The 16659-nt window shown below is 47.6% G+C and overlaps 1 protein-coding gene across 1 annotated transcript; it reads right to left on the bottom strand.

The window, feature by feature from the left end:
* Window positions 1-13: 13 nt before the first annotated feature.
* COG7 (component of oligomeric golgi complex 7) lies at window positions 14-15927 on the bottom strand (the record flags this gene model as incomplete). Its single annotated transcript, XM_009869164.1, has 16 exons — window positions 15784-15927; window positions 15174-15290; window positions 14835-15003; window positions 14031-14113; window positions 13138-13260; window positions 11613-11811; window positions 9439-9566; window positions 8691-8845; window positions 7453-7569; window positions 6899-6964; window positions 6061-6247; window positions 4946-5086; window positions 4409-4492; window positions 2399-2513; window positions 1003-1146; window positions 14-137 (listed from the first exon to the last, which is right to left on the bottom strand). Coding segments are annotated over exons 1-16 (2075 nt in total), but the record flags the coding sequence as incomplete, so codon positions are not given.
* Window positions 15928-16659: the final 732 nt, after the last annotated feature.

Raw genomic sequence — 16659 nt, 5'->3', positions numbered from 1 at the left:
CCCCCCCCCCAGCCGGCGGGGCAAGCTCTTCGCAGCCTGTCGGTAGTCCTCTGGTTTCACCTTCAGCAGAGTTACAATATTTTGCAGCGTTCTCGACGGCTGAAGGCCGAGGGCATCCATCACGTTTATTAGATAATCTGTAAGATGAAGGATAAACGCGTATTTGAACGGGAAACAGACACTGTGCAAATGACAGTGGCCCTTCATGACAGCAAGAATCAAACTGGGCAGCGTGTCCAGAACCTGCCTCTAGTAACTGGTGCTTATTTTTGCGTTCCTGCACTCGAGTTTAGCCAAACGTCTGTTTTGTTCAGAGGACCGAGACACACTCTGTCACATTTCAGTACACGCGCAGGACACCCTCGGGGTGGTCAGTCCCCGTGGTCACAGGTGAAGGACCACAATGGCACTTCCAAGAGCTGTCGACAGCGCCGGGAAGTTCTGCAGGGGTGAGTGGCTGTCGAGGCAGGAGGCAGTTCCAGCTCACCGACTCAAAGTCAGCTGGAGAATTAAGGAAGCCGGTCAAGTGCTCCACAGCAACATTTAGAAGGTCTTTGGCTGATCTCCCCTACTTTGGCCACCAATCTCCTGCTCCTTTCGTGACTCCCTGCAGCACTCCCCACAGGCTCGGTGCACGCTGGGTACCCTCCACACGGGCCCGACTGGCGGTGTGAGCGGAGCAGCGCCACGCTTGGAAAGATTATGCTTTCTTGCTAAACTAGCTTACAAGGGAATCCTCTCATTTCAGAAGGATTTTGACCTCCACAGCCAGAATCACAAAGCAGAAAAGTAGGAATACCCACGGGAACATCACCCGTCCCTTGAAGAGGGATGTGCCAGGACACTTTGCAGAAGAGACTCTGCCAAGAGAAGCTGCTCCACCACACTGGGCATCAGACCAACACGATTAAAGGGGAAACCCAGGGCTGCAGTTTCTTTAAGGCCAGCGCAGCCCACGTGTTACAGCAACAGCTCTCAGGCCAGCAGGCGTGCTGAGCTTACCAATGTCCGTGGCGAGCTGCTTGGTGGAGTGGGCTGTGAGCTCCGGTATCTGCAGGATGACTTCGCAGTACGTCTGCATCGTGGCTCTGGCGATGGAGCCCAGCCAGTAGTCGGCCGTGTTGTCCAGCTCGGGCAGTTCATCTCCTGCACAGAGAACTCTCATCAGCTGCCAGCAGGCTCACTCACCTGCATTCGCTGGTTTTGTGACAAAACTGAATTTCTGAATGGTTTGTCCAGTGAGTCCTTAAGGTGTTCATTAGGATTCTGAGTTTATCGGCTTGTTTTGGAGAGATCAAAGCAGTTACGTATCCTCCCTGTTCCTGTGCAACACTGAAAGCTAGCTCAAGACCCCAGACACTTCATTTCCCTCTATTACTTCTCCAGGGAAGCCATTTCCGAAGGGCTGACGGGTGACGAGGCTGGGACTGGGGCCCTGCCTGCCACGGTCTGTGGCATCATCTTCCAGGAGCAGTTTACAAGCTGCTGCAATGACAAGGTTTCGCATTGTTGGTTTTTTTTCAAACCCTAAAGGCATTGTGTTCATCAGCATTTTGAAAATTAACAAGCTATTAAATACATAACTGCTTTAAGATGACAAAATAAGTGATGCAAAAGCCTAAGCCAAAGAGCATTTTCTCAGAAGGCTACAGGAAGACTAGAAATACCAAGCTCTACGCTTCCTCGATTGTCAGGGAAATAAACACCAAGGAGAAACGAACCACAGCAAAGCACGATGGCTGCTGGCCCGCTGGGAAGTCGTGCAGGTAGCGGTGGTAATGGCAGCAGGATTGATGACACAAGAGGTAAGGACAGCCACCTGGAGAACTGGCACCAAGTACCTCCTGTTCGCTCCCAGCACCTCAGATACTAAATACTGCTCCAGACCCTGCACTCAAACCACAGATTTCAGGAACGCTAAGCTTCAACGGACCAATCTAAAGCTTCCCATTTGAGCAAAATTGGAAAAGTTTTACTTGTTATTTAGAGGCTCCTCCTGCATATTTCCAAGGGACAAGGGGAAATGGCCTGAAGTTGCACCAGGGGAGGTTCAGGTTGGATATCAGGGAGAATTTCTTTCCTGAAAGGGAACTGTCAGGCATTGGGGCAGCCTGCCCAGGGAGGGGTTGAGTCGCCATCCCTGGAGGGGTTTCAGAGACGGGTGGGTGTTGTGCTGAGGGACACGGGTTAGCGGTGTTGACAGAGGTTGGATTCGATGATCTTGAAGGTCTCTTCCAGCTGGAAGTGTTCTATGACTCTATGACTCTTGAAAGAAATAGTGTGACCAGATGATAGGAAATGGGTCTCAGCTAGCGTTACCACCACGACGTTCACCCATGCAACGCCAAAGTGCAACAGCTTTCCCCGAGATGCTTCAAAGTCTTTGGTTTCACCCTACCTTGTTCTGGGGGGTAAGGCAGTTTTCCAGCATGTAATGCCAGTTCCAAAGCAGAATCCTCCTGAGTGACAAACGGCTCAAGGTGGAGAGGAAGCGACATAACGTATTGCCCAATCTAGAATGAAAGCACAAAGAGCTGAGTCACTGAACAAATGTGAAGCAAGTACTTTATGTTAGAGGGAAAAAAGTCAACTACAGTAATCCACACCTGAAAGCAGAAAGCTGAGCCTGACAGCAACTCACTAACCTACATTTGCTCAGAAACAAATTGCCTCTTGCTCCTCATTATACTTTGCACAAGAAATAATTTTTCACAAGGTCAGAGAACCAGGCGTTGAAACAATCATGTTAAGAAAAACCTGTACAGAGAACTGCTACTCTGAGCAAATCTTTGATCTCCAGTGTGTTCCTGGAAACTTGCTTGCCAGAGCAGAATCTAAGAGACTGAATTACAGCAACGTATCACTGCCCAAAAGGGACCACACTCACCAATTTGCGCACAAGCTACCTAACTTCAGCTGTACAACAAACACTGCGCTGTTTATAAAGGATTATCTGCTGCTACACAGAATCTTCCCAGCACCTGCCTCCCTGTCACGGAGCTTGCCCGTTAATAGCTTTCCCTGAGCTCACATCACATCCCTTCTCTCCTACACAGCACAGAGGCCACATCAATCTGTTTCTAAACTCTATTTTTTTTAGGCGTCAGTTTTACCGGACATTGCAGTAGCACCTGTAACTCAGCAGCAGGATAAAGGGCAGATCTGAAAAGATGTCAGAAAACAAGTGTTTCGTATCTGAAATTTTCTGAAGCTCCTCTGCCTTGGACAGGCAGAAATGTCCTTTGATTCCTCCCAGAATCAAGTAACAACCACACACATCTCCGTTTTAACCATGAGCTGAAGCAGCAGGTGAGCAGATCCAGCCTCCCACCAACGACACACGCCTCTCGGGGAAGTGTGTTATTCAGAAAGCTCCTTAGAATTCAGTAGCAACCCTGCCCTGAAGTTTTACTTCATACACTGCCCATGAGCTTTCGAAACCTCATAAAAGTCTCACAGCCAAATTCAAATTATCCACGACAAAATTGTCCCACTAATGAACTGACTACCCATTTCTACACATTTCTCTTTTTTTAAAAGCTTTAAAAGCAGAATGTGACAGTTTTGTAGGCCATAAGCCAGATGAAACCAAACTATTAAAAGCTTTTGGTTACAGCCTGTCCTTGAAAAATCCATTCTCTGTGTGATGCACAGAATGCTTATCAAATTATACTCTGTACTGTGGCCTGCCCCAGGTGATGCTGCTCCAGCAAGGAGGGCCGAACTAGATGATCTCTAGAGGTCCCTTCCAAGCCCAAACATTCTACGATTCTATGAATAATAGCAGCTAACGTTAATATCTGAAGTGCACCCTTGGCAGCCACTTGCAATGCCAGGCAGCAGAACGAGCGAGCAACCTGAATGCTCTTTAGCGGCACCGAACTGGGCAGTGTTGGTCAGACGGAAGGAACAGCTCGCCCTCCTCTTCCACCCAGACACCCCCCTGCCAGAAAAGACTCAATGTAACTCTGTCAGAAAGAGAAGCCAGGGAGTTACATGGGCATTAGAAGGGTAAGAGCTCCAGACTTTTTTAACTTCGCAGTATGATTAAATCACTCCAACACAGGGTGCAGGAACCTCTCTGCCACATGAGCCGTATTACGAAGACACGCTCAGCATTCATGGCCGCAAACCAAGGCTGGTGTTTCCCATCCCAGCAGGAGAGTTAACAGCAAACAGTGCAGCTGAACACAGAACCTCGCCTTGTGCTATTCCAGAACCTGGCAGGGATCTCATAAAAGCTACAAAAGAGTGGCACAACCCAACTGGTGAGGGCTGGACCACTGACAGCACCTACCACCATCATAACAAATTGTAACAAATACTAGGATTTCACAAAAAATTGGGGAAACACAGAAGAGATTCCCCCAGCACTGGCCTTTCAGTAACTGCACCCGCAGGCTCTTACATTGCTGATGTACTCCAGCGGAGTCAGGCTGAAGTTTGGCAGGTCATCCGTCAAGGTCTCACCGATGCCACTGGAATTCCAACCCTTAAGGCAAAAAGCACAGAATGAATCTACAGCTCTCTGGAGCATGAAGTCTACCAGTGTTCTAGGAAGGGGCCACGGAGCAACACAAGCTGTGACTGCCCAAGTACTTCTAGAAAGTAGAACACAGACGGTGAGAAAACCACTTCCCTTGTCCTCCCTCGGGCCCGAAACAGACACACTCTCCACACAGGTCCCTGTGAGAAATGCACGCTCACACAGGTCAGAACAGCAACATCCAACCAACCCCCAGAGCTTGCAGACATTGGTGTCTGCTGCAAATGCTGTGGCTGAAGGGAGGCAAACTTCTCCACTGGGTGCAGCTTGTGAAAGAAATGTGATACCAGAGAGAAACAGTCTGAAAAGGAGAAAAGTGAGCAACACTGAGCTGTGCTCCACCCTCAGGGATTCGAGGGGCAAACCTCACCAGCTCCGACCCAGGAACCCATCACTCACCTCCATCTTCGGCACAAGCAAGAGTTGTTGTTTGATGCGAAGGAAAACAGAATCGAAAGCCAAGTGGTGCGCCAGCTGGTTGAGGCGGCTCAGGGCAGATCGCGATGAAGACAGCAGGTTGTGGTTACTCGTACCTTTTTCCTAACACACACACACACAGACACGGGAAAACATTTAGGTACAGCACTCGCCAACCTGACTGCGGAGAAGCTACATTAACACTTAGAGAAGTCTCATCCTAACACTATAGGGCCTTCCTCTGCAACGGCACAGCTGCTTTCCTTTGGGATCCAATCTGTTATTCCTAAGACACACACTGTGCACTTCTTCCTGAAATGAGGACCAAAGAATCAGGATCACATCCCAGCCAAGCCAGATACTGGTACAGGACAGATACCGAGAAACCTGCAGAGAAGGTGGCAAAATTGTTTTTCAAAGGACACAACTGATTCCCTGCATGGAATTAATGAAAAGTTTTATATGAGGGAGACCTATGGAACCTGACTGTTCAGCAAAGGTTTAAAGTCAAACATTTCACACCAAAGGCAGAGCTGCACAAGCTGCAGGTAAATTAAGTGCAAAACAAATAAAAACATTCTGAGGAAATAAGAGATGGAACTCACAACCTTGATTTCACCACCACGTGACTCGCGATGGCAAACATAACCTAGATCCATGAGAAGATAACTGGAGTCATTCTGCCCTGTTCACAGATGCATGCATGAACGATCTTGCCAAATTATATTTTAGAATGGATGTGGCAGCAGAGCGTAAGTGGCAAAGTCTTGAGCAGCCAGTATGCAGGCTCCAGAATTTGAGATGGTACAATCTCTCCAATCCGTTTTGTGACAAAAGCTCCCTCACCTGAACAGGTAAGGGCACATTCACAGAGCACAGCTGGGATCCAGGGAGAGATGGAATGAGCCCAGACTTGCTGGGTTTGGACACTTCATCTCTTCGGGGATCAGTCAGCGTCTCTGTGCAAGACTCGGGACATAGCCCAGCAGAAGGCTGCAGCCCAGGAGGAAATGCAGCCAGGCTGCAGGGGGACCTGGGTCTCTTGTGCCAACCGTGGGCCCTGCGCTAGAGGCAGCACTCCCAGGCACCAAAGCTACCTTCAGGGTGTAAAGCGTTTCCATCAGACTGGCATACTCAGATGGATTCTCCTTCAAAAGATAATTGTACTCCTGCCAGGGATTCTTTACAGAGCTCTTCTTTTCTGCAGAACTGGTATCCTGAAAGCCAGAAAAACTACAAGGGCTGTAGGAGTCCGAGAGATACTTCCCAGCAGTTGATAAAATCCTGAAAACAAGGACACAAAAGTCACTTCACGTTACTTCAAGGGAGAGAGTACTCATTGGTGGCGGACACTAATTACAGCCAACTCTCAGCGTCTACTGTGCAACTCAAAAAACTGCCAAAATATCAAAATGAAGAAGAGAGGACTGTGCTCTCAGGACGCCTAGAAACACGGAACAAATCCAGCCTCCTGCGTGCTGCAGGCCGCTGGGCCCTACACAAAGCACGATGCCCATGAGGCTGAGCAGCGCACCGCTCACGAGCGACAAAAGATCTACGTGCTCCTCAGGTTACAAGGAATCGATCAGTTAAGGCACACCTACACCCACTTCAGCAAATGATTCACAGCCCGTGCCACAAGGGGCGGTGAGAATCTTGCCAATTTGACCTGGTGGAAAATTCCTTCCTGACCCCGGCCCGGCAGTCCACCTGAGGGGCAGCCAGGGACCCAGGAAAAGGATTCCTGTGACCGTCTCAGAGCACCGACTGTGCCCCACCTCTGCCACGTCAAAAGATGGGGCGGGGCCCTGGGGGTAAAACACAGCTACTCTGCTTTCCCTCCGTGGTCTACGCAATGAAAGTTCCTTGGGGTTTGTTTTCTCTCAACGTTGTACCTGTGTTGACAGCTCATGAATTAAGTTCAGCAACGTTTACCTGTTGGCCAGTTGCTGCTCGAAGTCTCCGCACTGACGAAGCAGCTCACCACAAGTGGTAATTATCCTGGGAAGGAACGAGGCAAAAACACATGTTGTGAGATTTGAGACAGATAATGCCAGACCCCCCCGGAAAATTGATCTCAGACACGTGTCAAGAAATGACAGAACGCCCTAACCAAACCCCAACCCACAGGGAACGTATCTGCCAGGAGTTAATCTGGCTATTAACTCTGCATCCATTTGGTAACATATCAATTCCTTCCACCCAATAGACTCGTCCACATGCTACTTCTTGTCAGCACGGCTGAGGCCAGCTCGGTGTCACTGGGAAAAGTTCTAAGAGGTGCTGACACGCAGTCTTGCTCCCGACAGGGTAGGGAGCCTCACTGCACCGACCGTGCCAGCAGCAACCTGAAACCCATCACCAACACAACGTGCATTCTGCACTAGGAGCTTGTGTAAACTGATCCCACGTAATTCCCTTCCAACTTTCATACAAAAATCAATTCTGAGCAGGGAAAAGAAAAATTAAAAGAAAAAAATCCCCATTACCGGACAGAATTTTGGAATGCAGTCCAGTCCTCCTGGAAAAGGGAATCTGACAAGACATCATCCAGTTTACATTTCTTTCGTATGGACTGTAACGTGTTTGTGAAGTCCGATGTATACCTGTAATGAGAAAAGGAGAAGAGCTAAGCACTAGCATAAGGAAGTAGGTTGGAGAGCGACACGACTGCACGTCCTGCGATTTGCTCATCTTGCCCTCTACAAGGCCAAATAAGAACCAGAAGCATTAAAAGGAGTCCAGAAGACACAGGTTCCACTCTTGTTGTGAAGAACTCATCGGCCACAGGGAGAAACTCAGAGTAACGGATGCTGTGTGACTACTTCGATTTACTGCACATAGATAACAGGAGCTCTCTGCTCCCACGAGAAGGTATGAGTAAGACAGTTTTGCTACCATTACACTAATCACATCTCCTAGGAAAAAACAGAAAAATTTACGAGGCTGCTGCTACTCCAGCATCACTTGGCCCTTACCCCAGGAACACAGTGACAATAATCTCATTAATTCCTTGTCTCAGCTACTCCCCAGATGAGAACACGGATAAAAAGGAGTACATTTTGTTTTCCACACCCTCCTTTTTTTTTCTTAAATAATGCCCATAAGCTGGAGGCATGCACACAGCTATGTAATTGCCTATAAAGAAGGTGAGATCAGAGAAGTGTGCTTTCCTCTTCCCCGCAGGGTGGCAAGGCAACAGTTTGATTTATACCTTGTGAGCAGGTCTTTCAGTATCAGGAAGGAATACGGAGGAAATCAGTCCTGGGCTGTCGGGGACACTTCAAGACAAGAACTTACCCTGGAGAGTGAGGCTCACTACCTCACGCTTACAGGTAGATTCTGAATGTGAGGTCACTTCTCCCAGAAAATACAGGTTTCCTCACTGAGGTCAGTCCTCAGTCTAGTTTGTATTTGTCTTATTCTGTTTTGGGAAATATTTTCTCCTTCAAAACTATTTATTAAAAATTAAAATTCAGCCCAGCCAGAACAGAAAGCAGCTGAGAAAATGTCTTTGATGTAGCCATAAAAAGCTTCCATTTTTCTCCTAAGAAGCTGCCACTGCCTGACTGAAGCAGCAGGAGGGGATATGGGATGATCCATGTTACACTTAGAGACACCTTCTACCCTCAGCCAGTTCTCAGGAACTACCAGGTCCTTGGCTGCAAACCGAACACTTGCCACGCCCTCAGGATAAAGGCAGCAGCGTCCCCCGAAAGCCACTTACTTTGTGAAGAGCGCCTTCAGGGCCTTGAGGAGCCCGCACACTCCCAGCCCATCCGTCAGCTTAACGCAGTTGTCGATGGCGCCAGAAGCCAGAGTGAAGAGCTTGTTGACAGAGTGGTTCAGTTCTTGCACACAGTCGATTACCTCCCAATGCTCCTAAATAACAACCAGGACAGAGCTGAGCCTGGCTCTCCCCTCAGATAGCACCCAGGAGTTAAAGAAAAGCCACGCTGTGTAACACATGGCTCTCCCAGTATCCTCCAACCTCATGAAACACATAAAGGAGACCCAGGCTGTGCCGGCTGCTGCCACCCTCCTGCACAGCGACTGCTAACAGAGGGCAGCTGCCAAATCCCGTGATTACCAGGTCTTCAAGGAAAAACAGTTCTGTCAGCAACAGAATCTTCTACAAAAAGCACTTTCCTCCCCCAGATCCTGTTCTTAATCAACTCTATCCAACCTGAAGTAGGCTCTTGGTTGACAGTAACATTTTGGACAGGTCTTTCTCCACTCAGCGCTGGTTACCAGGTGAAAGAGAAGGAGGAAGGTACCTCTGACCTGACATGGCTCCTGAAATTAACTTTACTCCTTAAACAAAACTGACTTAACAGTAAAAAATACACTGCAAATAGGAAATATTACTAAGAAATTAGAGGAGGGAAGAGAACAATAACTATGAGAAAGACCCTTGTGCTCAGTAGAAGCTTCAAGCCTCTCCCCAGTGCAGCTGACACAGAGCGCTGCCTTACCAAGGGCACAGCACTGATCTGAATGAGGAGATTTTCTTCTTCCAGGTCTCCATACTCCAGCTGATAGGGCTTGTAGGGAGCGTACACCGATTCCACCAGTTCAGTCACTTTCACCAGATTCTGCTCCTCTACAAAGAATCAGATGTTTAGTCCACAAACAGATGAACATGCTACTAAAAACCATGTTTCAAGCCACATGCGGTAGTTCTTCAATTACAGCACGCTGCCTACACAGGCTTGGAATGCTGCCCAACAGCTTTAACTCTCAACTACACAGATATTTTAAATTTTTTTTAAAAACCAAGGTTATTATCTCTACCTGCTTCCTAAAATCAAGATGTTCTACCTCAACAGGTGCTTCAAGAAAATTATCACTCACTGCTCCAAAACAGCCTGAGTGACAAAAATCTGCTAAATGTTCCAACCTACAGTAGAAGGAAAGTACTGAAACTATGTGAGAAGTGAAACACATTTACTCCCACAACTTAAAACAGAGACAACACTCATCTATCAGAAAGTCTGGTTCATACTTAAAATAATTGACACTAACTCCATCCACTTAGCACTACAACTTCTCAGTGTTTGTCCACCAGAGTCAAACGTGAACCACAAACTTGTGTTTCCGTGCCGTCCTGTCAGGCAGGGAGCTGTACACTCAAACAAAAATCAGGCCTGAGTGATTAGTTCTCAAATCAGAACTGGACATCAGCTGTTTTTGTGAAGCTTTGCCAAACTCAATCTAGCAGCAAACCATGATTACTTATGTGCTAAAGACAGACAAACGACGGAGCAGGTTGCCCCAAGCCATCTCCACGCTTGGACATTTTCAAGATCAGACTGGACAATACCCCGAGTGACACGGCCTGACCTCAGAGCAGACCTGGCTTGGAGCAGGAGGTTGGACTACATCACCTCCCGAGGTCCCCTCCAACCTCAATTATCCTGTGAATCATAACCAAACCCTTCCCTCACACACACACATGTGAGGAACTGGTTTGACTCTGTTCTGCTGAGTCACCTGGCCTTTCCACTCTTGAGATATTCCTCTTCCCAAACATCCTACCTCCCAGCAAAAGAGAAGGAAATAAGGTTTTGTTTTGACACACTCAGTTCAGTAGCTGCCTTCCTATTCCATCCTCTTCTAGATTTAGCGCTGTTTTTCCAAATCTTTTTAAATCATTCCTATCACAAACCACAAAATAAGCTAATAAGGGACCACACACAGGAAACACCACATTAGGAACCCTCCATTAGCTTTAATTTAGCCCCCTCCCTGGCAGTGTCCAAGGCCAGGCTGGACAGGGCTTGGAGCAACCGGGGCTGGTGGGAGGTGTCCCTGCCCAGGGCATGGGGGTGGAACTGGATGTCTCTAAGGTGCCTTCCAGCCCAAACCGTTCTGGAATTCTATCATTTTCCCACAGCCAGGCCCTGAGGTGGCCCTACCAGGTTAAGAAAGGACTATAAATAGCCAGCAGTTTCAGTCAGGCATGAACCTCTGTAAACACAGCACCTCACTACTTTGTGGTTTGCAGGAACTATTCATCAAGTGATGACCAAAACGAGATGACAAACATCGTAGGGTAAGGAAAGCACACGTTAGCTTAGGCTTTGAACCAAACACCGAGGATGCTGCTAGGGAATAAACGACCTAGCTCAGAAATAACATCGGGCCCCGCATTTTCACCTGATTAAAACATAAGCCAGTAGACAACTGAAAAGCTACAAATAAATTTTAAGCATCCCGCGGATGCAGCTTTCAGGCAGGTTTTGTCTTGTTCAGTAAGGTGTGACTTAATTCCAGGAAACTGCTCGACATTAATGTTTTGTGATCTTTCACAATAGGTTTCACAGATAGCTTCCCTAGAGACACTTCCTCATCCGTTAGGCAGCAGAAGTAGTTAATGCTTGTAAAAGAAAAATGCTAAATATTATTTACTCTAGAGACCAAGCGTGCTCAGAACAAGTCTGCTTCAGTAAACTCATTCAGCGTTGTGTCAGGACCTTCAGCGTAAAACACACACGTACACACACACAGAGGAGCAGATGCCAGGTAAGTAACTCCTGAACGCTGCAGAAGAGAGAACCCCTCCCTCCACGTCAAACGAAACAAAATCCCACACTGGAACCTCCCCAAGGAGTTGACAGAACAACAACATTCAGAGCAAGAGCCCTACTCAGGTTTGGCAGCATTGCCACCTCCAGCCCTTTTGCGAAGTGGACGGTGGCATCGTAGAGCTCCAGCAGCTTGCTCAGCTTGGTTTCCTGGCCCGTTCTCTCCATGGCCGTGCTGAGGCAGACAGGGACGGAAGGCACCAAGGCTCCCAGCGTTTGGATCAACAACACGGTCACAATTTCATGGGGGTTCTTGAAAACCTGCGGGAGCAGAAAAGCTACTGGCAAAAGCACGTTATCGCAGAGGAGCGCGACGGGTGGCAGAGAGCAGCACAAAAGGCATCTGCAAGAACCTCGGTGACCTGGTGTGCGGGACAGTCTCATTACAAAAGCCTAGGTCAATACATATTTTCACTGCTGAAATTGCGCTTTGAGAACAACAGCCAAAAAAACTAGAAGACAGGCATAGGTCAGAAACCGAATTCTGCAGCACACAGGCACCGCAGTAATTTGAAAAACCACCTGGCAGACAAGGGCACTTGAAAACAGAGCACTCCGTTTGCACAGGTGTGTTGGGAAAAAAAAAAAAGCACAAACGTGTAGCAGTAAAATATGAAGAAATATCAGTGCCAAATTACTGGTCAAATGGGCAGAAGTCAGTACTGGAAAGACTAAAAGGCTGTGATCAGCTGAGAACTTTTATTTACATGCATCACCTCCAACTCCACTAGCATAAAACGCATTGCAGCCTTTCGCTGTGACTTATTTGTCAACTATTCTCACTCATTTGCTTTGAAAGCTGAGATCACCATAAAAAAAGGTCCAGGAATTCTTCAGGAAGCTGAAGCAACACAAGACACTGTGCCCCGTGTGCCATTTCTCTCTCACAATCCTCAGTTCAGCAGAGAGTGCTAAAATGTAAACTGACATCTGACCTGTAGTTCACACCAAATCATCAGGCAGAGAAAACACCTTGCAAGGAAACACTGAGCTCCTCTGGAGCACAGGCCGACCACTTGCACCAGGCTTCAAAAAGGGAAGATAAGAATCTCCTACCCTTCATGGATGAAAAACTCCCACAGGTTCAACAATGTGAACTTATGTCTTCATTTCACTGAATAACTTTTTGGGATCCTACGTTATTCCTGATAGGCCAAACAAGCACAGAGACTCCAAGGGGTGATGGCAGAAGCCCTCAGATACCTTACACAGAGCGACAGGAATCAGTCCAATATGACCTTGAGGGCTTTCTCGAGGCCAAGTGATAAAGCAATTCAGGCATTTCAAGTATCTTGCAACAGAACACATTTGCAACACTAACAAATTAGATTTAACTTAAGATAGAGATGAAAGCGATAGAGCAGCTTTAATGTCAATAACACAGCAACCTTGCTGTTGGTAGAACACCAGAAATCAAATCTTGTCTGTGAGAGCAGGACAAGAGAGCAGGCTGCAAGCCCTGATAAGGCACAGAGCGTGACTCAAAGAGGGAGCACCAATGAACTACACTGCGATGCATGAGAATTAAGAGTGTGTTCAGTCGTGCCCTCGCCTGTACCCCACACCGCTGCCAGGCCATCACCGCACCTGCGTCGCCCACTGAAGCTGTGAGTGCCAGGTCCCGAGGAGTGTGTCATACAGCTCAGTCAACTGGCGATTTAAGCTCAGGTCACTCTGGCAAAGATCCTGCCACACGGCCACCAGCTGCACCTGTCAGGGTAAGAGGAACCACTCTGAGAGCTGACATGGATCCAGCTTTTGTTATTTCAGACCAGGAACCTCCTGAGCAGAGCACCTGTGTTAAAACACATCGCCCACCCCTGCTCCTCCCTCCAGACTTGAGCACGACGTTTTGCTACAATTCAGCACCACCGAAGGAAAAGACGTGCAGCATAAAGCTAGAGGCTTCCTAGTTGATTCAGAGATTTAATTAACATTGGTATTTTACTCATAAAATAAGACTGTAACCGATACCCCCACAGAATAGTTGAAATATTTGGCAAGCCCCAGCCTTGAACTTAATCCTCAAAAGTCACAGTCACGAGAGAAATCTGAGGATCAGGTTATGGCTACAGAACTGTCTGGAATTCCAACTTTTAATCTTACCTGAAAAGAGTTTACACAAGTCAGCAGCTGGTAAGCTGCAGCAATAAAGTTATTACTGACATGGCCACATCCAAGCAAAGCAAAGCAAAACTAAAAGGCACAGAGAAATCAAGCAGAACACGCGGATCCCGTGTCTGTTGCAGGAAGAAACATAAAGCCCTGAGTAGAGAATTACTCGTGAAACACAGGGAGTAACTAAAGCTGTAAAGAGCCAGAAAGAGAAGTCGGAGAATGAGACACAGGAAAGATGAGGCTCCATCCTCCTTCGGACAGGAAAGGTAAAATACGTGATCTAACAGCTCCCTCTACAGCCCAAGCCAAGCAAGAATTCAAATTTTCATTCCTCCATATTAAAATACTATCAAAATGCTTACCTTGTGGCATTTATAATAATAAGCAAGAAGCTGGGGCATCCGATCGATTTCAGTGAAGACTTTAACAAATGTTCTTGCCTGATCTAAACAAAACCAAAGAACAGGGGGTTAACAGTCAGTCTCAGAGCTGAGGGTGAGACAGTCTGAGCAAGAGAACTCTTCCAAGGGAGTACGCACTACGGCCTATACAGAAAGACACGCCTTCACTCTTTGTTTGCTGCCCTTCTCAGAAAGGGGCAGAACTGCCTAAAAGCCACCCTCCAACAAGTACAGACAGCAGACACGAGGAATTAATTTAAATTCTTAACCAGCAAACGCAGTAGGAACAGCTTTTACAAGGTAGTAAAGAGTCAGAATGTTTCCAAACAAATTTCCTTTTTCATCGCAAGACGGAGCAGTAACAGCAATGGCCAGCAGCACTACGGTAACCCAACCCAGGAAGCCTCCTGCTGATCTGAGCAGTGCTTCCCACTTGGGAGAGCAGCCATGGAGTAACTAAATTATGACAGCAGGGCAGCCCTGCCGCAGCACCCCCGGTTTCACACATCTGCACGGCCCACACAACCAGCTCACATTTTCTTTATTTCCCACAGTAGCCACAGGTACACCAAACTGTAACAAAATTAAAGATGCACTGGACCACAGGCAGCTGCAGAGCACAGAATACTCCAGGGCACCTGGCTCCACCAGGAAAAAAAAAGCCACCACCCAGTGCCAGGAGCCTTCAGGACATAAACTCCCCACCTCAACGACATCTTACAATAAACCCTGCACTGCCCCTGAGTGACGCCAAGAGCTACTGACCTACAGACTGAGAATTAAACGCTGCAACAATCTGAGGGCTGGCCATGGCCTCCAGCCGGTTCTTCAGAGCCTCGAGATGCACACACTTCTCGGAATAGTCCGGCGTGTCCACGAGCATGGCCAGGCTGCTCTGCATGCTCGTTAGTTTGGCCGAAATCACAGACACGTCCTGCCACCAGGGAAAGGCAACCCGGTTACCAAACGTGACCTCAGGAAGTATTAATACCTCCTTCATAAAGACATTCTGCAGGTAGGTACACGTTCCAGAACCCTGCTTTCAAATAAGTTTCCCTGAAAAGCTGAAGGCGTGAAGACCAAAAAGAATAATGCAGTATCTACCTGTGTTTTAAGAGTCTCTTCGATGTCGGCACTTAACGTACTCCATTTGTCTGCTTCCTGAAGTGACTCGGCAGCCAACTGCATTCGAGATTTCACTCGGTCAATCTCCACCAGGACCTAAATTTAAAAAAAAAAGAAAGATAATGCTACCCATTGAAACAAAAGGTGACTGCCACAGATACTTATACCACGGGAGTTACTTATGGCTTGAATTTTAAAAACTGGGTGAAAAGATTATGCTGTTACAAGGAGGAAGGAGCTGGCTGAAAGAGCTAGAGATGTTAGATCAACTTCCGAAAATCAAACAACAGGAGGTCAGTTTGAATTCTGGATTTGTACTTTTAGTCCACTTAGCCTGAAAAATGCACCCCAGCTAACAAGAGACCAAAATCAGTGTCCCCATCAGGCAACAGCAACTCTGTCTAAACTGAAACATGCTTGGCTGTGCCAAAGGAAACACAGCCTGCGCTGCTGTGTCACGCACAATCTCCTAGTGGTAATGTTATGGTAATGTCTATCTTGAGTTCACAAGATTGTTTAATATGCACAAGCCCAGAAACTTCACAGTTTCACAAGTCGCAAAAAAACACTAAATAGGACAAGAACCTACCTGCATTGACTGAGCTGTGTCTTCTTCAAATTTCTTGATATCTTCTTTAACAAGGATCATTTGTTCCTTCAGGAACGTTGCCTCCTGTTTCAAGACTTCCACTTCCCGGAGGACTCTGGGCATGTTCTGGAGAGCCTGGTGGCTTGTTTCTGTTGAAACACCGAGCAGTGCAGTGAGGAGGGTCTGACAACTCTTGCAGGAAAGAGGCAGTTTTTCAATAATTTTATAGAATCTTCAATACTTAAAAAAACACCAAGAAAAGAACAACAAAAACACCCAACAGAAAAACCTGAGGTGTATCTTTAAAGTTTAAATGCATACTTTATCACAGAATGGCAGAACCGTTTAGGCTGGCAGAGACCTTTGAGAACATCAAGCAGTGATGTCCAATGACAGGACAAGGGGCAATAGGTTCAAGCTAGAGGACAGGAGGTACCACAAAACATTGGGTGGGGACTAGATGATCTTTCAAGGTCCCTTCCAACTCCTAACATTGTGTGACTAGGCCGAAACCTTTTCTCTGTGAGGGTGATGGAGCCCTGGCACAGGCTGCCCAGAGAGGGGGTGGAAGCCCCATCCCTGGGAGATTTTAAGGCCAGGCTGGATGGGGCTCTGGGCAACCTGGGGCATGTCCCTGCCCACGGCGGGGGGATTGGAACTAGATGGGATTGGAACTAGATGGCCTTTAAGTGCCTTCCACCCCTGACAATCCTGATTCAAACCCCATCTGGACGCGTCCCTGGGGGACCTGCTCTGGGTGATCCTGCTCTGGCAGGGGGGCTGCACCAGATGATTTTTCTAGCTCCCTTCCAACCCCCAACACCCCCTGATTCTGTGAGTCACAGAATTGTTGAGGCTGCAAAAGACCCTTGAGAC

This window comes from Apaloderma vittatum, unplaced genomic scaffold (assembly GCF_000703405.1).
Source record: "Apaloderma vittatum isolate BGI_N311 unplaced genomic scaffold, ASM70340v1 scaffold10995, whole genome shotgun sequence".
In the NCBI taxonomy this organism is placed as follows: Eukaryota; Metazoa; Chordata; class Aves; order Trogoniformes; family Trogonidae; genus Apaloderma; species Apaloderma vittatum.
This window is presented reverse-complemented; position numbering and strand designations above follow the sequence as displayed.